Source organism: Psammomys obesus, unplaced genomic scaffold, assembly GCF_907164565.1.
Source record: "Psammomys obesus unplaced genomic scaffold, mPsaObe1.curated_primary_1811, whole genome shotgun sequence".
Taxonomy (NCBI): Eukaryota; Metazoa; Chordata; class Mammalia; order Rodentia; family Muridae; genus Psammomys; species Psammomys obesus.
Window position 1 is genome coordinate 10,494,781 of NW_026585626.1, and position 17,801 is coordinate 10,512,581.

The 17,801-nt window shown below is 42.1% G+C and overlaps 1 protein-coding gene across 4 annotated transcripts in view; it reads right to left on the reverse strand.

Annotated features, from left to right (window-relative positions):
* Satb1 (SATB homeobox 1) overlaps positions 1-17,801 on the reverse strand; it is a 92,365-nt gene that overhangs the window by 56,567 nt on the left and 17,997 nt on the right. The window contains exons 1-5 of one of the 4 annotated variants that reach the window (XM_055614105.1): positions 14,900-15,002; positions 12,098-12,342; positions 8,323-8,499; positions 7,467-7,593; positions 6,588-6,711 (exon numbers count right to left, since the gene is read on the reverse strand). In XM_055614105.1, coding sequence (XP_055470080.1) covers positions 6,588-6,711; positions 7,467-7,593; positions 8,323-8,499; positions 12,098-12,308 — 639 coding nt within the window. In that variant the 5' untranslated portion in view covers positions 12,309-12,342; positions 14,900-15,002. Of the gene's footprint in view, positions 1-6,587; positions 6,712-7,466; positions 7,594-8,322; positions 8,500-12,097; positions 12,343-14,888; positions 15,003-17,801 lie in introns of those variants that run through there. The other 3 variants (XM_055614114.1, XM_055614130.1, XM_055614123.1) reach the window with 3 other exon arrangements.

A 17,801-nucleotide genomic window follows, 5' to 3' on the forward strand; every position in this document is an offset into this window, starting at 1 on the left:
ACCCCAAAATGACACTTCATATTAGACCACAGTCCTTTTATATCTCTGCAGCACCCTTCATGCACAGATCCCAGGATGCTTCACAATTATTATGAGTTAAAATTAAAACCGAAGCACATACAATTCCTAATAGAACTGTTTTAAAAATGCTAAACAGAACAAATAACTTTTAAGTCTAGATTTAAAAGTCCCAACAGCCAGGATTTCTGGCCTCAATTCGCAATGCGCTGCAGAGCCAGGCTGCTGCGCTTGCCTGTCATGTGAAAGGCTTGCTTACGTTTTTTAACACAGAGCACACAATCACCATGTAGCCTTCAATGCAAGAGGGAGATACCGGGTGTGTATCTGTTTGGTTATTCTGAACTGGAGGGAGGGGCTTTTTATGAGTCGGTCCAAATCCGCCGTTGAACTGAACAACCAAAGCTGGATAAAACCCGACTTGAAATCTCAGTACTAAATGAGAAAGAAAATGCTCAAAAGCAGTCTAAAACTAGTCCTTTTTAACAAGAAAATTGGTTTGATTAGCACAATTTGGTTGTTGATCCTTTTTTTTTTTTTTTTTTTTTGTAACAATTAGTAGTATTTAATGGTCATTCTCTCAGGCTAGGCCTTCTCCTAAGCCTTGGTAGTATTACTAGTTCACACATCAGATGGAAAAGGGCCATGCTCTCATGATGGTAATTTTCCTCATGTTAGTGATCCTAAGGTCAAGGCAATCTATTCAGATCTAAAACAAGGCTTCACTAAAAATAATTTATTGTGTGAAAATGAAGTACTTAAATACTATTAAACACTTGAAACTGGCATATTTTGAGCTCTTCACATTTAACTATTGTGAAGATAGAGCCTATGAAATATCTGAGATCAATTCATGTAAGTTAGACAGTTGCTTTGTTAAGGTTAGCTTTTAGGATTAATTGGTATAAAGGTTAGAAAACGCTAACCAACCTACTGTAAAAATCCTACATATCTAAGTTAGCTAAGAATATGCCTGATACTAGTCTTAAGAAAAGAAAACTTAGCCAGGCTTGGTGGCACATGCCTGTAATCCCAGCACTTGGGGAGGCAGAAACAGGTGGATCACTGTGAGTTCAAGGCCAGCCTAGTCTACAAAGAGAGTCCAGGACAGCCAAGGAAAAAGACAGAAAGACAGACAGAGAGAAAGAAAGCTTGCAATTTGGAGGACATTTTCTTGTAGTTTAGACATACCGGAACAGTGCTAAATCGAAAAGGTAACGATGTCCTGACTGATGTAAGAGGTTAAATTATGAAAGTTGTGCCAAGCCACGTAACTTCCCACGTAGGGCTGGCTTGCCAATTACGTAATGCAGCCCACCACTGACAATGGTGATTACCAATTCATAATCAAATAGCTGCTAATTGTTTACTGAACATTTCAGCATCTGACAAAGAAAATATTAATAAGCAGATTCTCCTCTGTGAGTTCAAGGCCAGCTTGGTCTCATAGCAAGCTGATGAACAAAGGGATCAACAAAAAACATACATACTACATACAAACACATACAAGACAGAGTCCATGATTAGTAGGATTGAGGGGGGAAAAAAAGCTTTGTTAGATACAAAGGAGAAAAAATCCTCTAGGGAGCTCCTCTCAGAGGTGTGTGGTGTCCGGCTGCAGATTTATAGTTCTGCACTAGGAAGGGGCAAGGACATCAAGCACAAAACTGTTCTTCAGGGTAACTGCCAGTTACATCCTTGTCCATCAAGGGAGACCCATCTAATGACAAAAGGCTTGCACTTTGAAACAAACCTGAGATATTTAACTGCCCACTAGACTCAATAAAAATGCTAACCTTTAACTCTGGGCTTGCTCAATCACACATCCGGACCCTGCAGATATGAAGAACTGAAGGTAAGTGACCAGAGGTGAGTGACTCTGGACCCTCTCAAACATAAGACTTATCAAGCAGAGGCTCCGATCCCTAGCCTCCACTATAATCACATCCACTCCCCATGCCCTAAATTAGGAACATGAAACGTCAGTTCTTTTAAAACAAGTCAACGCACAAACAAAAACCAAAGACGTGAAATACACGAGAAACAATTATCCCAAGTTAGAATAAACAGCGTGGACACCAATATGTTTACAGAACTCCGAGGAAGGAAACGTGTCGTGTATATCTGTGTAAATGACAGACAGACAGACAGACAGACAGACAGACAGATAGATAGATAGATAGATAGATAGATAGATAGATAGATAGATAGATAGATAGATAAATGACTAAATGACCCCAGGTTCAGCTCCCGGGCTCTGAGTAGGGAATTACTATGCAGTTTATTGTTGTCATGGGCACTCATCCAAAGAGTCTGTGCCCAAGGTTCCTCATCTGAACATGGAGCTGGAATTCTCTCCTCCTAAGAAACACTGTGCACATCAAAAGCACCACACGAGTTAACTACACACTACCATTTCAGCTACTAAGAAGGATGCCTGACACACCGGCAGCCTGTCAATATGTTTTAAAAGTTTAATATATATTTTGGAATGAACAAATGTATTAATATATGAATACATTTCATAGTCTTATGTAAAATGTGATATATGAATACTGATGATATTCTCAGGAAAGAATACGACTATTAATATTTTAAAAGTTTAAAAAAATATGTCATTTCAGTCCACATAACTACAAAAAACAAAGTACTTTTTTTTACAGCACTTTTGTATTCATATACTAGATTTTAGCACTAGGTTCAGTATTACACTACTGATAAAAAAAATCAAGTAAACACTAAGTTTCTCAAATGACTGTGGAGATGACTCTTCAGGCTCAAGGAAGAGTCTACTTACACACTAAGTGTCAGGAGGAAAAGACAGTATTTTAGTATGTGTTTTGCAAGCAACCGATAATAATAATTTTAAAATCCAAAACTTCCTGACAGATGCTGTCATGAAGAGTCGAGCTGAAAAATCACTTCCTCAGTCTGATTTTCTAAATGGAATGTTCAAGCCTATTTCTGTGTCCTTATGAATTGAAAATAAAAATGACAATTCTCATTCACTTTATGTAGGACATGGCTTGGAGCTGTCTTTTCTCCAGGTTGTTAAACAAAAAAAAAAAAAAAAAAAAAAGAATCAGAAAATGGTCCCAATTCCTTTAAAAATATGGAAACTGCAATGTGTGTGTGCCCTTGTACACCAGCAAGTGTGATGGAGGAGGGGGGGTTAAAAAACATGCACGACGCAGACTGAAATAAAAATCTCTCAGGATTTCAACATTTCTAGAAAGAAGCATCAATTAGGCAGAAATAATAATTGACCTTTTACTTATGGAACCTTTACCAAAATAACCTGTCTTTGTAGCAATGTATGTATTTATCTAATGTTTGATTGAATTCAGTATCTAAAACTCTAGGGAAAACAAGCATCATCAAATCTAATGTTTTATTGTAAATCAAAATATTTACTTTTATAACTCCCAATTTACATCCTAAATCCATAACCCTCAAAAGTTTAATGACAACAGGCTTTTCTGTTCCAGAATGAGGCTGTTTTCTTCTATGTGGTTGCCATTCAGAACGCAACAACCGACCTAGCTAACCACATCCACTGAAACTCGCAAAGGCATCAACAAAGCATCCAATCTCAGATCTATAATGAGCTAAGCATTTTTAACATCCTAGAACATTTTACAAAAATAAGCAAGCATGTGATACAGAGAACTTAATAAACATGTGTCACTCTGCTTGGGCAGATTTATGGTAGGAAAGTACTAACAGAAATAAAAGCATGAGCTGTAAATCAAGCCACATACCCACTTATGGAATCTCTCTGCAGCTGGAGAAACCCTTAGAAATATTATCAGAGTAAACATTGTTGCATCAAAACCTAAGCACTCACTGCAAAAATCAACACCTATTTTTAAATGTACCATTGGGCAAGAGCACAGACAGAACAAATCGGGACTCAGATTAAGTCATTGACCAGCATCTTGACTCTAATCTATAGGGACTTCGAGCTCCCCCACTGTCAAAGGAGGAGCAGAGACAGATCATCCCTTCTTATTCTAAGAATACAGGTTCAACTGCACATTTGCTTAGCAAGTATCAGCTAATCTTGTGAGTGCTGGGGACAGGCCTTACTAAGCACCCTGGGCAAGTTCCTGGTAAGCCTCAATTCTGTTCCCTCCTACCCTGTACTAGCAATAGATTTTCAACTCAACATACTACTTAATCCAGTAACTCTTGTTACTAGAATGTTTTAACATATTCAACAAAACCCTTACGGTCCATACAGTGAGATATACCTATTATGCTAAATGTTCTCACATCAATGAATCAAAAATTGCATGGGAGAAATAGACTTAAAGCACCTCTGGGTATAAGGCTGCATTTTGTACATGAACAGTATTTATTTGCTAGACATTTTCCAACATGGTATTTCTATCACCAAATACAAGAGAAAGAGGAGTTTTGTCAAACTCAGTATATATTTTGGGTGTAGATCTTAGGAAGCCTCTATCATTCATCTTTCCTAACTTGACCAAAAAGCCAAATGAGAAGTAGCAAATAATGAAAACATTCTGAATACCAGATTCACGGACTCATGCAGAATATAAAACAACTTCATTTGGAGTTGTCTTTTCAAAATACTAATTTCAAGTATCTGTTGCTTCTGCTAACATTTGTATGATTATTTCCAAAGATATTGAAAAAAGGAAGACTGCCATTGTAGCCTGGGTTACAATTTCAGCCTAGGTCACTCACTTAGCTATGGTGATGGGTCCCATAGCCACACAAGGTCATGTTCTCTTCTGAAGACCTCTCTTTAGAAACTCACCAGTATACAGCTCCAAGACCAAGGCTCAGATTTCCTTTTGTCGTTCTGCTTACTGTGATAACTGCCTATGCTCAATTCATTTCTCATGGTGGCATTAAGCAAACCCATAATTAATGTATAAGCTACAAGAAGGTGGAGTTCATTGGTTGAACGTGATTCTACAATAAATACTTGTACCAGATCCTCTTCTCCAGCTCAAAGAACAAACCTCTAGTTTTTACCTGAGCTGACTTCCAAAATCAATAGGACACTGGATCACATGATGATACAGGATATTGCTACATAGGGTATTGAGAATTCTGAGTAACAACAACAACAAAATGGTTCATTCTAGGTCAGTCTTCCAATTTTCAACTGCTAATAAGCAAGCAACATGCTCTCTGGAGTGTCTTCACAACACATTCCCAGAAGTAAGTCGCTTTGCTTCATTATGCCATCAGACTAACTTAACTGTTGTAAATTCATTTAAATTACTTTTATTTTTCTGGCTATAAATTCACATCCTCTCTATTTCAAGGGTGAGAACAAGATAGTTGCTGATAAATGAATTGACTTTTTTTTTTTTAAAAAAAAGTTTGCTCTCAAACAAAAGAAAATGAACATTTAATAACAGAGAATATATAATCTGTGGCTACAACTTAATCTAGAATTGCTCCTTTCTTAGAATTGCTAACTAACATCAAAGCAGGGCAGCAGGCCTATAATGGATCAAGGCTGAATGCACGGACTGCTGGGAAACAGCAACATACAGCCCACAGGCCTCCTCTTAAGGTGCCCAGGAATCCTCAGGAGCCTTGCACTAAAAATACATGGAAGGAACACCTCCTCGGTGTTATAAAAACAAGCTCTGAAACACTACTCACTCCAGAAATGCTTATGCGGAGTAATACAAGTTCAAATGACTGGCAGACTAATATTCATAATATACATTTTATAAATATACATATTTAAAATATACATTTTAAGCTTGAATTGAAAGAAAACTTTAAACAAGCACTCCAATCATTACTGTATCTTGGAATGACGTCAACGGAGGTGAGGACGCTGAGGAGTGACGCTGGACCACACTCTATGCTGACTATCAGCTGAGTGTTATCAGAAAGGATGTTTGGTTTTAAACTTGTCAAATTCATCCCAAAATTCATCCCAGAAAATGAAATTCAACAATAATAAATCTGTCTCACTTCAAGAAAAAAAGAAAAAGAGTCCATTTTTAAAGGTGAACTAATTCTTCAAAATGGGTTGTAAATTCCTAATGGGCAGTAATTATGGACCTTTTGTTCCAGGCAAGAGATTTCTTACATTTATAATTAACATACATACATAATTTACAATTATTTTCAGCAAACATTTTCCCGTTTTTTACAATAGAGTAAGCACCCTATAATGGTACCATGGTTTTACGTAGCCAGCATGCTGAAGCTGTGCACAGTAACACTGACACTGTGACCCCATAAACCAAACCTGAGGAGATCCTGCCGCCGTGAGTCTGCCTTAAAAAGGGCTCGGGGTACTCAGAAGTTGTCTAAGACTGAGCCAGCAGAGTGTGGTGTCTTCTGCTAGACTGTTTTTCCTGGGCACAGTCCCCAACCCACCAAGGGAAAAAAGACATAAAAACTCAAGCAGATTTTTCAAAGGTCACCAGTGGTCAAATCACTTAGCATTTTTAGCAAATTCTTGTTTCAGATACTAGTTGCTTGAAACCAATCAGGGGATCCCCATCAGACCTCAAGTGGTAGCTGCCCATGGTGTCTTACTATTTATGACATGCTTTGCTGAGTACCTGTGAAAGGGGGCACTCCTTGGCCAACGAACTCTGATTCATATCTTTCAGTAAGTCCTTCAGAGCATTCCTTACTGTGGTGTGCGACCATTGTTCAGGAGGCAAGTCTTCTAGTTTGGGGCAACTATTTGAGACACAGATTAGAAAGGGATTATTACAGGATTGCATCCCGCTGCAGAACATTCCTTTAAGACAGACAGATTTCATTTTGCGCATCAAACAGATGCATCTGGAGATTGCTCTCGGTCTCCTGATTGTTCCGATTAGTTAATTACTTTATACAACACATCTGCTGTATCGATGCATGAATTATACATCAGCTGCCTGTGGTGGCTATTTTTTCATGTTACTTCTACCTTCCTGCTCTGATGCGCTTGGGAAGACAATTTAAGGTGTGCTGCTTTCTCACAAGCCACCGTGAAAAGCATTAACGTATTAACTGATTTCCTCCCATTACTCTGTTCATACGAATTAAAATGGCAAAAATACATATATAAATAAATAAGATCATGGCAAAAGCGAATAAGGCATTCTTTCCCAAAATGTACACAGATGGCACTGTTCATGATATGCAAAAATATTTTTTTCTTAAGTAAACTTTATGTAAAATGCCTTCTTGTAATGCATCATTTAATTGACTAAAAGTAAAAGTCTTATCTTTTGATAGCATGCAAAAAAACACATAAATTTCAGGGGAGGAAGATTTTAAAGTCATGTTTTGAAGTTGGAGAAAATAACAGAAGGGGTAAAGTTACCAAATTAATTTGGATTAGCATGCCTCAAACGCTGTGTAAATAAAAACTGCAAGCTGGCCAGAGAAGCCTTATGTCCACAAAGGCAGAGAGAGTATTTTCCCTTAGAACTGCTGCCTCAACTCACCTGTGTAACTGAATTTTGAGCGTGACCACATGGTACACATCTTGAAGCATATCTGCTACCGTAGCATCAGGGGCGTCTGTCACATATGACAGTGGAACTGGATTCCACTTCCCAACCTGGATGAGCCCTGGTCCAGATAAACAGAGGACATGCTCAGCGCTGGCTCTTGAGCTCAGCCCCCACCACAAGCAATACTGTTATTTCTGTTTGAATGATTCCCTTTCCCTCAAAAAGGCAGGTCAGTGAAGATATTCACAGCTTAGCTTTCCAAATTGTGAAATTATGTAAATGACTGTAGGGGTTGTTTATTATATTGGAAATAAATACCCATCAATAAAACCTATGCATCAGGCCACAGTGTCCTAACTTACAGGAAGTTCTAATAAGACATAGCCGAACCGGTTCTAAATGGCTTTATGATTTAGATAAGATTCCCTATTGCAGTGGGAATCAGCATTGAAAAATACTTTACAGCCCATAAAACCATCAGAAACAGAATAAAAGAAACAGAACTAGATATTCAGTCATAAATGCAAATTGACTCTCAACAGTCCATCTGCTCAAATACGCTCCTCACTTCCTTGTGGGTCCTCAGTGGAGCAGATTATTAAGGTCAATAAGCATACTAATGATTCAGCTGAAGTAATTTAAAAAAAAAATTTACCTCGACATTCCACATGAGCAAAATGTGTGTTAACTAAACCAAACTGAATTAAGCCAATTTTTAAAGCCACAGTCTATAAGGAACCAACATAAAACACAGGCTGCAGCTCTTTGAATAAAATGTTTCCCTGCTTTGTCTGAGAGGCGAACAGGAGGACCAGCAACTTCCCAGCCCCACAAGGGCATCAGTTACCTTTGGCCTGGGCAGCAGAGCTGTGAGAATAGCCTAGAGACAGCAACGCCATCTCTATCAGCTGGTTGAAAAGCATATCCTTCCTCACCAACACAAATTCCGCATGCTCCTCCTTGCAATCGTATTCAATGGCGTTTTCATAATGTTCCACCACGCAGAAAACTGGTAGCATGGTTCCTAGGAAAACAACAGAGAAAAAGATAGAAACCCAACCATCTTCAGAAACAGTCTGGAGGCAGGAACACCTAAGCTATAAAAACAAATCTTCACCACAGTGAGAGGAGCCACAGAGCTTCCCAGGCAGCCTGGGGACAGACACACGGGCACAAAGACAAACATGCAGTCATTTACTGCTTAAAAGTTGCACAGGAAATACTTAAATTTCCTTTACAGGGGCTTGGTCCTAAGTAACCTGCGCTCCCTCCTCATTTTAACAGTGCGTCTTCCAAAAGCGGTGAACGCGGAATTACTTTTCTGATCAAATAATAATGCTGATGAGTGTCTGATGTGATGTGCTGTAAGTCACACACAGTATGCAGTCAGAACTCACTGCACTTGTCTTCACAGAACACACCTTCCTCCTGTATGCACACTTGCTTATTAGCAGGCTTCACCTGCTTGTATCCAAATTATCTGCCTACACTACTATTCTTCTGCCCCTTTTCACTGTTTCCTCTCACTGGTTCCATGAGAGGAGCACAAAACTTAACCAAACCGATGCTCATAGACACTGTCTGAATGTATACAATGCAGAAAAATAACACTTCCATGACTACCCATTTCGTCTACCTGAGCAAAAAGACATGACAGTAGCCATAAGTCTTAACATTAACAATTTCTGCTACAGTAAGTATGATTTTAAAAAAATGGCGAAGTGTGAAAGAAAAACTGGCCTTACTGAGAGGCACGAGAAGCCTGCACTCTGCTTGGGGTCTGCTGCTTCTCTGTTGGCTTACTTTCATCCAGTGCAGTAACTCAGTGGCACAGGCCACGCCACTGTTGGGGAAGGTTGGTCTAGAAGCTGGACTCCACCTGCAGTGGCACTCAAGGTTTTAATGCAGGACACTGTCAGACTTCCAGCAGTTACAGAAAAGGGTTAAAAACAGATGCATCTGAACAGTGCTGTGGCACACTGCCAGGAGGGTATCATCTTTAGCATAAATGATGACAAGGGTTACTTTAACAGGGCACCCAGGATCCCCAATTAGTTCTATAGTGTCCCTGCCTGCATCGGCTCCATACCCTAGACCTACACTGGACTCGCAGAGCCCTAACTTCTGAAGGTGTTAAGTGTGCGTCAGCCGCTGCCTAGGATCAGCATTTGCTATTGCCAGAGAGGCCCTTTACAAATTCTCTATTTGCTTGTTTCTGCTGAACAAAAGCCGGCCATAAAACAGCTACATCTTCCCACATGTGTGTCCTCACCAAAGCTTTGTGAACTGTTCACAAGAGATTCCAGCTCTGACAATTAAACCCCTTTAGGTTTAGTTAGAAAAGCTCACAAACTCATTCGGAAGTACCAGCAGGCTAGGCAAGAAAAACAAGCCGCAGAGCTTGCCAATATTCTTGTCATTCATTCAGCTGTTTTATACCAGAGAGAGAACCCGTCAGGGATCAGAAGAGAACTTGGGGAGACCGCAGCAAAAATAGCAATATGCAAACTGGTGATTTCTTCCTTGGCTTGAAGGTATTTTGGCAAAATCTCTTAAACAAATAAAAACACCCAACCCTTTTTTCTTAGTGCTTTCTCAGCTTAGCCACAATTTTTATCTAGCACCTGTCAAACAGAAACCATGCACATGAAAAATAAGATTTAAAAAAAAAAAAATCCTACTGAAAGGCTTCAGAATTTTTTGCTATTTGTATTAAGCACAAACCGTTCTAGAATTAAGCTGTTTTTTAAGATGTGTAATTTTGAATGCAATACGTATCTTAAGGCATTTGAGCAGGAGTAAGATGACCACGCTCCAGCCCCTTGTCTACTGACGTCTGTGGGGTGGCATTAACAAGTCAAAAACACGTATATTGGGTTTTCCTCTCATGGAATCAAACAGAGGTGTGAAACAGGGAGCAGCTTTTCAGACCTCAGCTCTACGAAATAACTGAAACCTTTTCAAACCACTGAAACAGCCTGGATTGACTCTGTGTTTAATTGATCAAATTTAAAGGTGCCTTATAGATAATAAAGGTGGCTACGGATATGATAGCAACAGGATCATCTAATTACAAATCCAGTGCTAGATCGTCTCGAGAACTGTCACGGTTGCCCTCCTGTTAGTGGGAGTAATGTTAAACAGGAGCCTTCGCTAGGCTGCCTGATTACTGGAGCTGGTGTTTGGCCAGACTTCTAACTACAGCAACTTCATAGCCTTTCTGCATTAGAAAGGAGAGTACTGGTCACTGCTGAAAGCTAAAAATACCACATGATTTAAACCTGAAGGCAGTCTTAGAGGCTTTTGCTGGAGGTTTATGAGCCTGTGTAAACAGCACGGCTGCCATAAGGAGCAGTGAAGTCTGTAGAATCCTTGTCTAAAACTGTCCTGGCATTAAAGTTTGCTGTGCAAATATCACATAATACCAGAGACAGCTGAAATCTCCTATTTAGGAATTTATGGAACTTGTGTGTTTGCAGGCGTCAGAAAGTCTTTTTTATAGAGCCTCAGCACTACACAGTACAATATTAATGCACTCTGTTTGAAAAGCCATAATAAATTATATTTTTAATGCTCTTACCCTGGCTTAAAGATGCATACATTCTTGGCAAACAATCAATAAATAGGGTAATCATGAGTAGAGGCCAAAGAATTTGCTGAAGTGCTGTTTTTCCATTTTTAATAGATAAAGATCTAACAATGCGGACTGCTGTGTCTGTTTATTTCAGGATCAATATATTCTTTGTTTTCACCAAACCAAGGAAAAAAATAAATGATTGTATGATAAATGTTATGCATCAAACACAATGAAATTCCTCGGCCTCCTAACTTTCTCTACTTAATATTCGTGGCTGGTAAAAGATGGCATTATTATTCTTTGCTTTGCAAATGCAGAAAAAAATCTGACTCCTATATGTTATTCAATGACAAAATAAAGACCCCTGTGAGGCATACAGGATACCCCACATAAGAACTGCCCTGTGAAGACAATATTGTCCAACCCAGGCAAAGTTGTTGAAACTTCAATGTTAATGCTGTTAGAAAAAGCACTTGCTTATATTTTTTCTCTTATAAAGTTGCCTAAATCTTCCTTTCCTTTACCAAAAATACACAAGTATAGCAAAAATCAAAAACCAGAATCAGCATGTTTTTCACTGTTAAATAATTACTTTGCTCTTCAGAAAATAAACCACAAATAAATTGCATCACAAATCTTTGCTCTCATATGCCAGGTCCATGTCCTGAAATTCCCTTACAGTTAGTAATCTCAGGAAAAAGCTATGGTGATTCTCGAACAACCTCAGTGTCTTACTCTTAATCAGGGTTAGTTCAAACAGCAGCCACACACATCCTGAGGAGCAACAGTATCTACGGATGGACCTTGTGTAAATGAAGACCACGCTGCTTAACTTACTATCCAAATATCCCAATGTTTCCAGTCAAACGGCACTCATGCTCTCCAAACATGATTGACACTACAGCCCAGAACGTCACTCCATTCCAAATTCGAAACAGTTCTAGAAAAAGAATATACACAGCACGCTCCAGCCCTCCACCTCCACACAGGGTGGCCTTGGGCAGACATCAAGCAGCTTTCCAGGATCTGGCTGGCAAGTATTTACCTTTCCTAAGGTTGGTTTTCATCAGATGGCCCGAGTGTTTTAAAGGCACGCCCTGCATCTTTGCACCTGTGCTCCCAAGCCTTCCTCTTCCTAGCGGGCTCCCGTTCTGCTCCAGGCGGGCAAGCTTGGCTGGTGGACCCTTCGGGTCGCTCACATTGTTAGACATTTCTGAATGCTCTTTCCCCTGAGTTGCCTCGTTCAAATGGTCCATACTCAGTCACTGTCTTACAGATCACCTGCCAGAACTGGAAGAGAAGACGTTATCAGTGGGTGGAGGTCTGCGGCTATGCCTGCCCCAAACACGTCTTATCCCTCGACACTTCCCTCCACAAACACATTTGTGCAGCTACGTAATGATCTGCAAGACTGTGCTTTTATGTAAATCAACAAAATATAGTGGAGTCTGTACCAACATACACGAGTGAAAAAGTAATCTCTTATGTAAAACTACAAGGAAATAGGCTTACTTTCAGAACAAGAATAATGACAAGATAAAAAGAAAATAACAAATTATACTCATACACTCTCAATTTTTAAAATTAAAAATTCATGACAGACTATGACTGTAATACTTTTAATGAAGGATGGAAAGATTATCAGTGTAAAGCACTGAGCTAACTAGGACCTTCACACTCTACCATACAACTGCAACCTATTTTACAAATAAAAACCTCAGCAGAGCACCACAAACACCCACATGCTTCTTAACTTGCCTCTTGCTTTATGAGCTAAGGCAGCGAGAAGTTTTCAACTATCTGAGTTTCAAGAGTTCTGTGCTGTTAAAGATCTCAAGCCTCTGGTCAGGCATGTGACTGGATCATTTCAGCCCTAAGCACACAGGAAGATGTGAAGCGCTTCCTCAAACGTCCTGTGTCTTTTAGCAGGACAACTTGTCTTTTGGAGTCAATATTTAGGTGTGCACTGCTTGCTGTGTGCTGTTAATAACTTAAATAGCAAAAGCCTGAAAATATTTTCTGAGATACAAAATGTATATGAAGCTCAAATTTAAAAAAAAAAAAATAAATCCCAACAGTACTGACAAACACGGTCTCTAGTATTAAAAATTAATCAGTATGCCAGGGAGTTAGCATCATAATAACTTCAGAAAATTGTTAATTTTTAGTTGTATTAAATATTAGACTTCAATTTTGAACACTGCTTATAATAAAACAAGTGGTACAATATACTGAAGTTACTTCTAAATTATAGTTTTAAATAGGGCTAGTTAAACAGAACAGATAAGTAGAACTATGTTATGAACTTTCACTGGCCTTCAAGTATTGAGGATATTTAGGAAAGCAAGAGAGAATATGACATCACTTTTTCCAGATGGCTAGTATTTTGAAATACCTTATATACTTTTAAAAATAATTACTATACTCTCAAACTCTTTGGCTCTGGATCAGCTGAGAACCAGTTTGTGTTAGCATGGCTTTTCTATAAACATTTTTCTCTCCTTAAGTCCATCTTTCTTCGTCCTATATAATCAAGAAATGGGATGGGCATGTGATCTGGGACTTAAAGCAACCTTAAGAATGCCAATCCAAGAACTACAAAGTTAGAGAAATAATCATAGGTGTTTATTTTTGCACCTGAGGGTGGTATGCTGCGAACTAAAGGTTTGCCCTTGATTGAGGTCTCATCTGTTTTTGGTTTTGAGGTTCATTAACAATAAATGCATCTTTTTATACTACTTTTTATCAAGATCACTCTTTTCCATGATGCTAAGCTGCAGTCTAAAGCCAAAATCCGAGCGACGATTAGTAACTTATTCAAATCACTCTCTATGTTTCATGTGGATCATAATGCAAAGCTGATTTTTCCAAAATTGGTTGCCTTACCCTAAAGCAGAAGACAAGTTTTAAAACATATGAACTGAACAGTAAAAACTTAACCCTTGGGGCAACTTATGAGAAAAAAGGGAGGAGAGGAATTCACAACAGCATCAAAGTTAATACCACAGAACATACTAGGTAATCATGAGGCTCAGCAGCACTATGGGCTGCAAAAGAAAGGGGTGGGCTTCAATTTAGTTAATGTATTGACAGTCAAAACATCACATAGGTCATGAAAAACTGCTTTTTGAAAACCCACCTAAAGCGTCTACTAGAGTCTAAGTCATTCTCTAAAAGGTTTGCATTATAAAGCAAAATTACATGCACATAAAACACTCAATTTAATACTCTTTTAAACTCCACGCCAAGGCGAAAGTTCATCAAACCTCAGACTGGAGCTGAATCCAGTCCCTGCCAACAGGCCTGCCCAGACTGACAACAGCTGCCACTAACTGTGGTCTCACCAAAGCCCAGCTCAGGAGTTTGAGCTACAATTTTGAAACCCATTTTCGAGCAGTGTATGGATAGCACACAGAAAGCAGGCTACTTTCCCCAAAACTCATTTCCCTGTCCATAAAACAAGACCACAGAGGATCCCTCCTAGACCGAGCTGGTGTGGTGAACTCCATCTCAGTAATTATTTCCTTCAAAAGGCAGGAAATAAAAGCACGAAATTCTGATTTCAAGAAAGTATATTTTTTTCTTTCTTTTTCTGTTTTTTTTTTTTTTTTTTTTTTCCATCGTGGGATCCTTTTCAAGAGTTTCTCTTAGGGTCCTTTCCTTCCCCAACAGAACCCCAGAAGCACATTTGAAGAGCCCATGTCCTTATCCATTCCATATGGCCGGCACGATCCAGGCCAAGCTTTCACTGTGACCTTTTAAAGAGACAAAGAAACAAACTACTATCTAGCAACAGCAAAGCTGCAGTTTTACTGAGTGAAATTAGCAAAACCAACCTGAAACTCACCACTTCAAAACTTGACAGCATATAAATAACAAAACAAAGGAGATTTCCTTTGCAGCCCGGGTTCTTGAAGTGAAGTTCAATACTGGTGTTTTCTATGTCCTTTTTATTATTATGATTATTATTTAAAAAAAAAAAAAAAAAAAAAAAGCAGCAGACCTGAAGGCGACTTCCCCTGAAATTGTATTATTTTTCTCTTTCCTTACCCCCGCCCCGCTAAGCGGGGGAAGGGCAAAAATAAACGTCTAGAAGAGTAGATATGGGAGGAGGGGGTAAAAAAAAAAAGTCACAATTCGAAAAACAGCATAGCTAGCTTGTAAAATGTCTAACCTCCGAGAACGGGGTTTGGGAGGGGAGGAGGGGAGAGTGGGAAGTAGGGAGGAGAGAAAAGGTAAAATTGATCTGACAAGTAATTCGTTGGGGGGTTGGGGGGAGTCGTAAAAACAAAGCGGAACCCGTTACGAGCTGTACACTGGTGACAGAGGACTCTTTAAATAAAAAGGGGAGAAAAATCACTGCGGACAAGGACCCCAGAAAGGGTGGGGAGAGGGATCAAAAGGGGGGGTACCCTCGCCCCCTCCTCCCGCTGAGCTCCCGGGTGAGCGCGTAAAGTGAGCTTGGTGTCACCTCGCCAGACTCGGGAGACCCGGGAGCGTCATGGAGAGGCCACCTCGCTTTCTTCCCAGCCACCCCCTCCCCCTCCCCAACAATCGCGACTGCGATTAACAAACCTTAAACTTTTTCCCCACCGCCTCGCACCCCCACTGAGGGTATCTAGCAGGGGCCTGGGAGGGTGAGGGGTAGAGGGTCGTGCCAAGAGCCCCGGGAAGGCACTAGGAGGCCACTTGGGAGGCCGGCGTCACGGACAACAACCCGGGGGACCCTCTCCCTGCCCATGGACGTGGGGACCCGGAGCGCCCGGGAGCAGAGACGGGGAGGGAGGAGCAGGGGGGAGGGGGAGATCCGAGGGCAACCCCGCCGCCGCCGCCGCCTCCTCGGCGGCCCCTCGCTCCCCGCCCCCCCCCCCCAAAAGTCGCCAAGCTCTCACTCAGCCCGAGCCGGAGGTAAACAAGGCGGTCGACAATGGCAGTGGGACTTGGGGGGCTCGGCCGCCGCCCGGAGGCCCCCCAAAACTGATGCGGAGTTGCGCGGAGGGCGGTGGGTGCCCGGCTGCAGGCGGGGTCCCCACGCGGGCGGCGAGGCCGGAGTCGCCGGCGGCCCGGGAGAGGCGCGCGGGGGTCTGCGCGCGCGTGTGAGCGCAGCTCCCCGGACGGCGGCCCGTCGCTCGCTCGTTCGTGTCCCCCCGCGGCCGCTCTGCCCCCATTAAACCAGGAGTTGACTCATCCCGGCCGCGGTGGCCGCCGCCGCGCCGCGCTGGGCTCCGCGCGTCCTCCCGGGCTGCAGCCCTCGCCGCCGCCGCTGCTGCCGCCGCCGCCGCTGTGGCTGCCGCTTCTTCCTCCTCCTCATTTTAATGCGAGGCACCGGCTGGCAGCGCAGCCTCCTCCCGGCCGCCCGCAGCCTGCTACCCCGGCGGGGCCGCCGCGTCCCGGGCGCGGGAGGGGGAGCGCGGGCGGCGGGGGCAGGGTGCGGGAGGGCCGGGAGGGACCGGGCTCAAAACCCGGGCTGGAGGGCCGGGATCGGGGGAGGGGCGGGGGCGGCGGCGGCCCGGGAAGAGCTGAGTGGGGCGCGCGCTGGCGGCCGGGCGCGCGAGCATCCGTAATGAGCCGCGAGCGAGAGAGGCGGGCGGCCGGCCGAGTGTACACAATGCCCGGCGGCCGGGGGCGCGGGGAGGACGCGGGGGGCGCCCCGGGCAGGTGCGTGCGGGCAGCCGGGGGGTGGGGGGAGGAGGGGCGACTCGGGGACCCTGTGCCGCCCAGTAGGGACTAGGGCGGGGGCATGCAGGTGCACTGGAGGTGGGCACGCAGCGGGACGTGGCTGGAGGGAAGAGCCCCACCGAGTGCCTGGGTAGGAGGGCAAGCAGGGCGAGTAGCCTGGTGACGCTCTCCCCAACACTCATTCTCCATGGTATGTGGTCTCTAAACTGCCAGGAGTGACAGCCACTAGCAACTGAGTAAGGGCTTTCGGAACAAGTCAGAGCCACGGATACTTGGGACTTCTGAAACACGCGGCGGCCCGTAGTGCTGGAGTTAAACTAAATTTGGGTCACTGGAAACACACCTGACTTGCTATTACAAAGGAAAAGATGTCATCATTCTTAAAATACCTCCCATTGGGCGAATATAGGAAAGTTTGGGTTAGAGAATGCACCTTTTGTGGCAATAAATACTTTTGTGATCAGGAGAAAGATCCCCAGTTACATCACTGGTCATTATTACACGGTATGACCTTCTTTAGATAAGTGACTAAACACAGTCCACGTGAAAATAAACACTGTGACCTCTCACCTAAAATAAAAACTGCGTCTTTTAAGCACTGAGCTTATTGGTCCTGCCTGAAAGCAGTTTATCAAGCAAGAGCTAAGTGTTACATTTTAAAGAATGCAGTAGTAGGGAAAGACATAGATCTGAAAAACACTGTGAGGTACATTTTTTTTTTTTTTTTTTTAAGCAACAAGTTAGGACAACCGCAGAGATGAGGATGAGATATGCAAATGAAGTTCTTTAAAGCGACCAATACACTCTCAGGCACACTGTTTACACTAGAAATCTAAAAAAAGCAGAAGGAAAAGGAGAGAAAATTATGGCCTCCTGGGGAGGACAAGTTTAGGAGAAGCACACACACACACACACACACACACACATTAAAAAAAAAAGCTCCAAGAGCACCCAGGTTCGGCCACAAACCGGAAAGGTTAGTCAAAATTGAGGAGGGCAACTGTGAATCTTGGCACCAACACCTTAAGAACAAAAAAAAAAAAAAAAAAAAAAAAAAAAAAAAAAAAAAA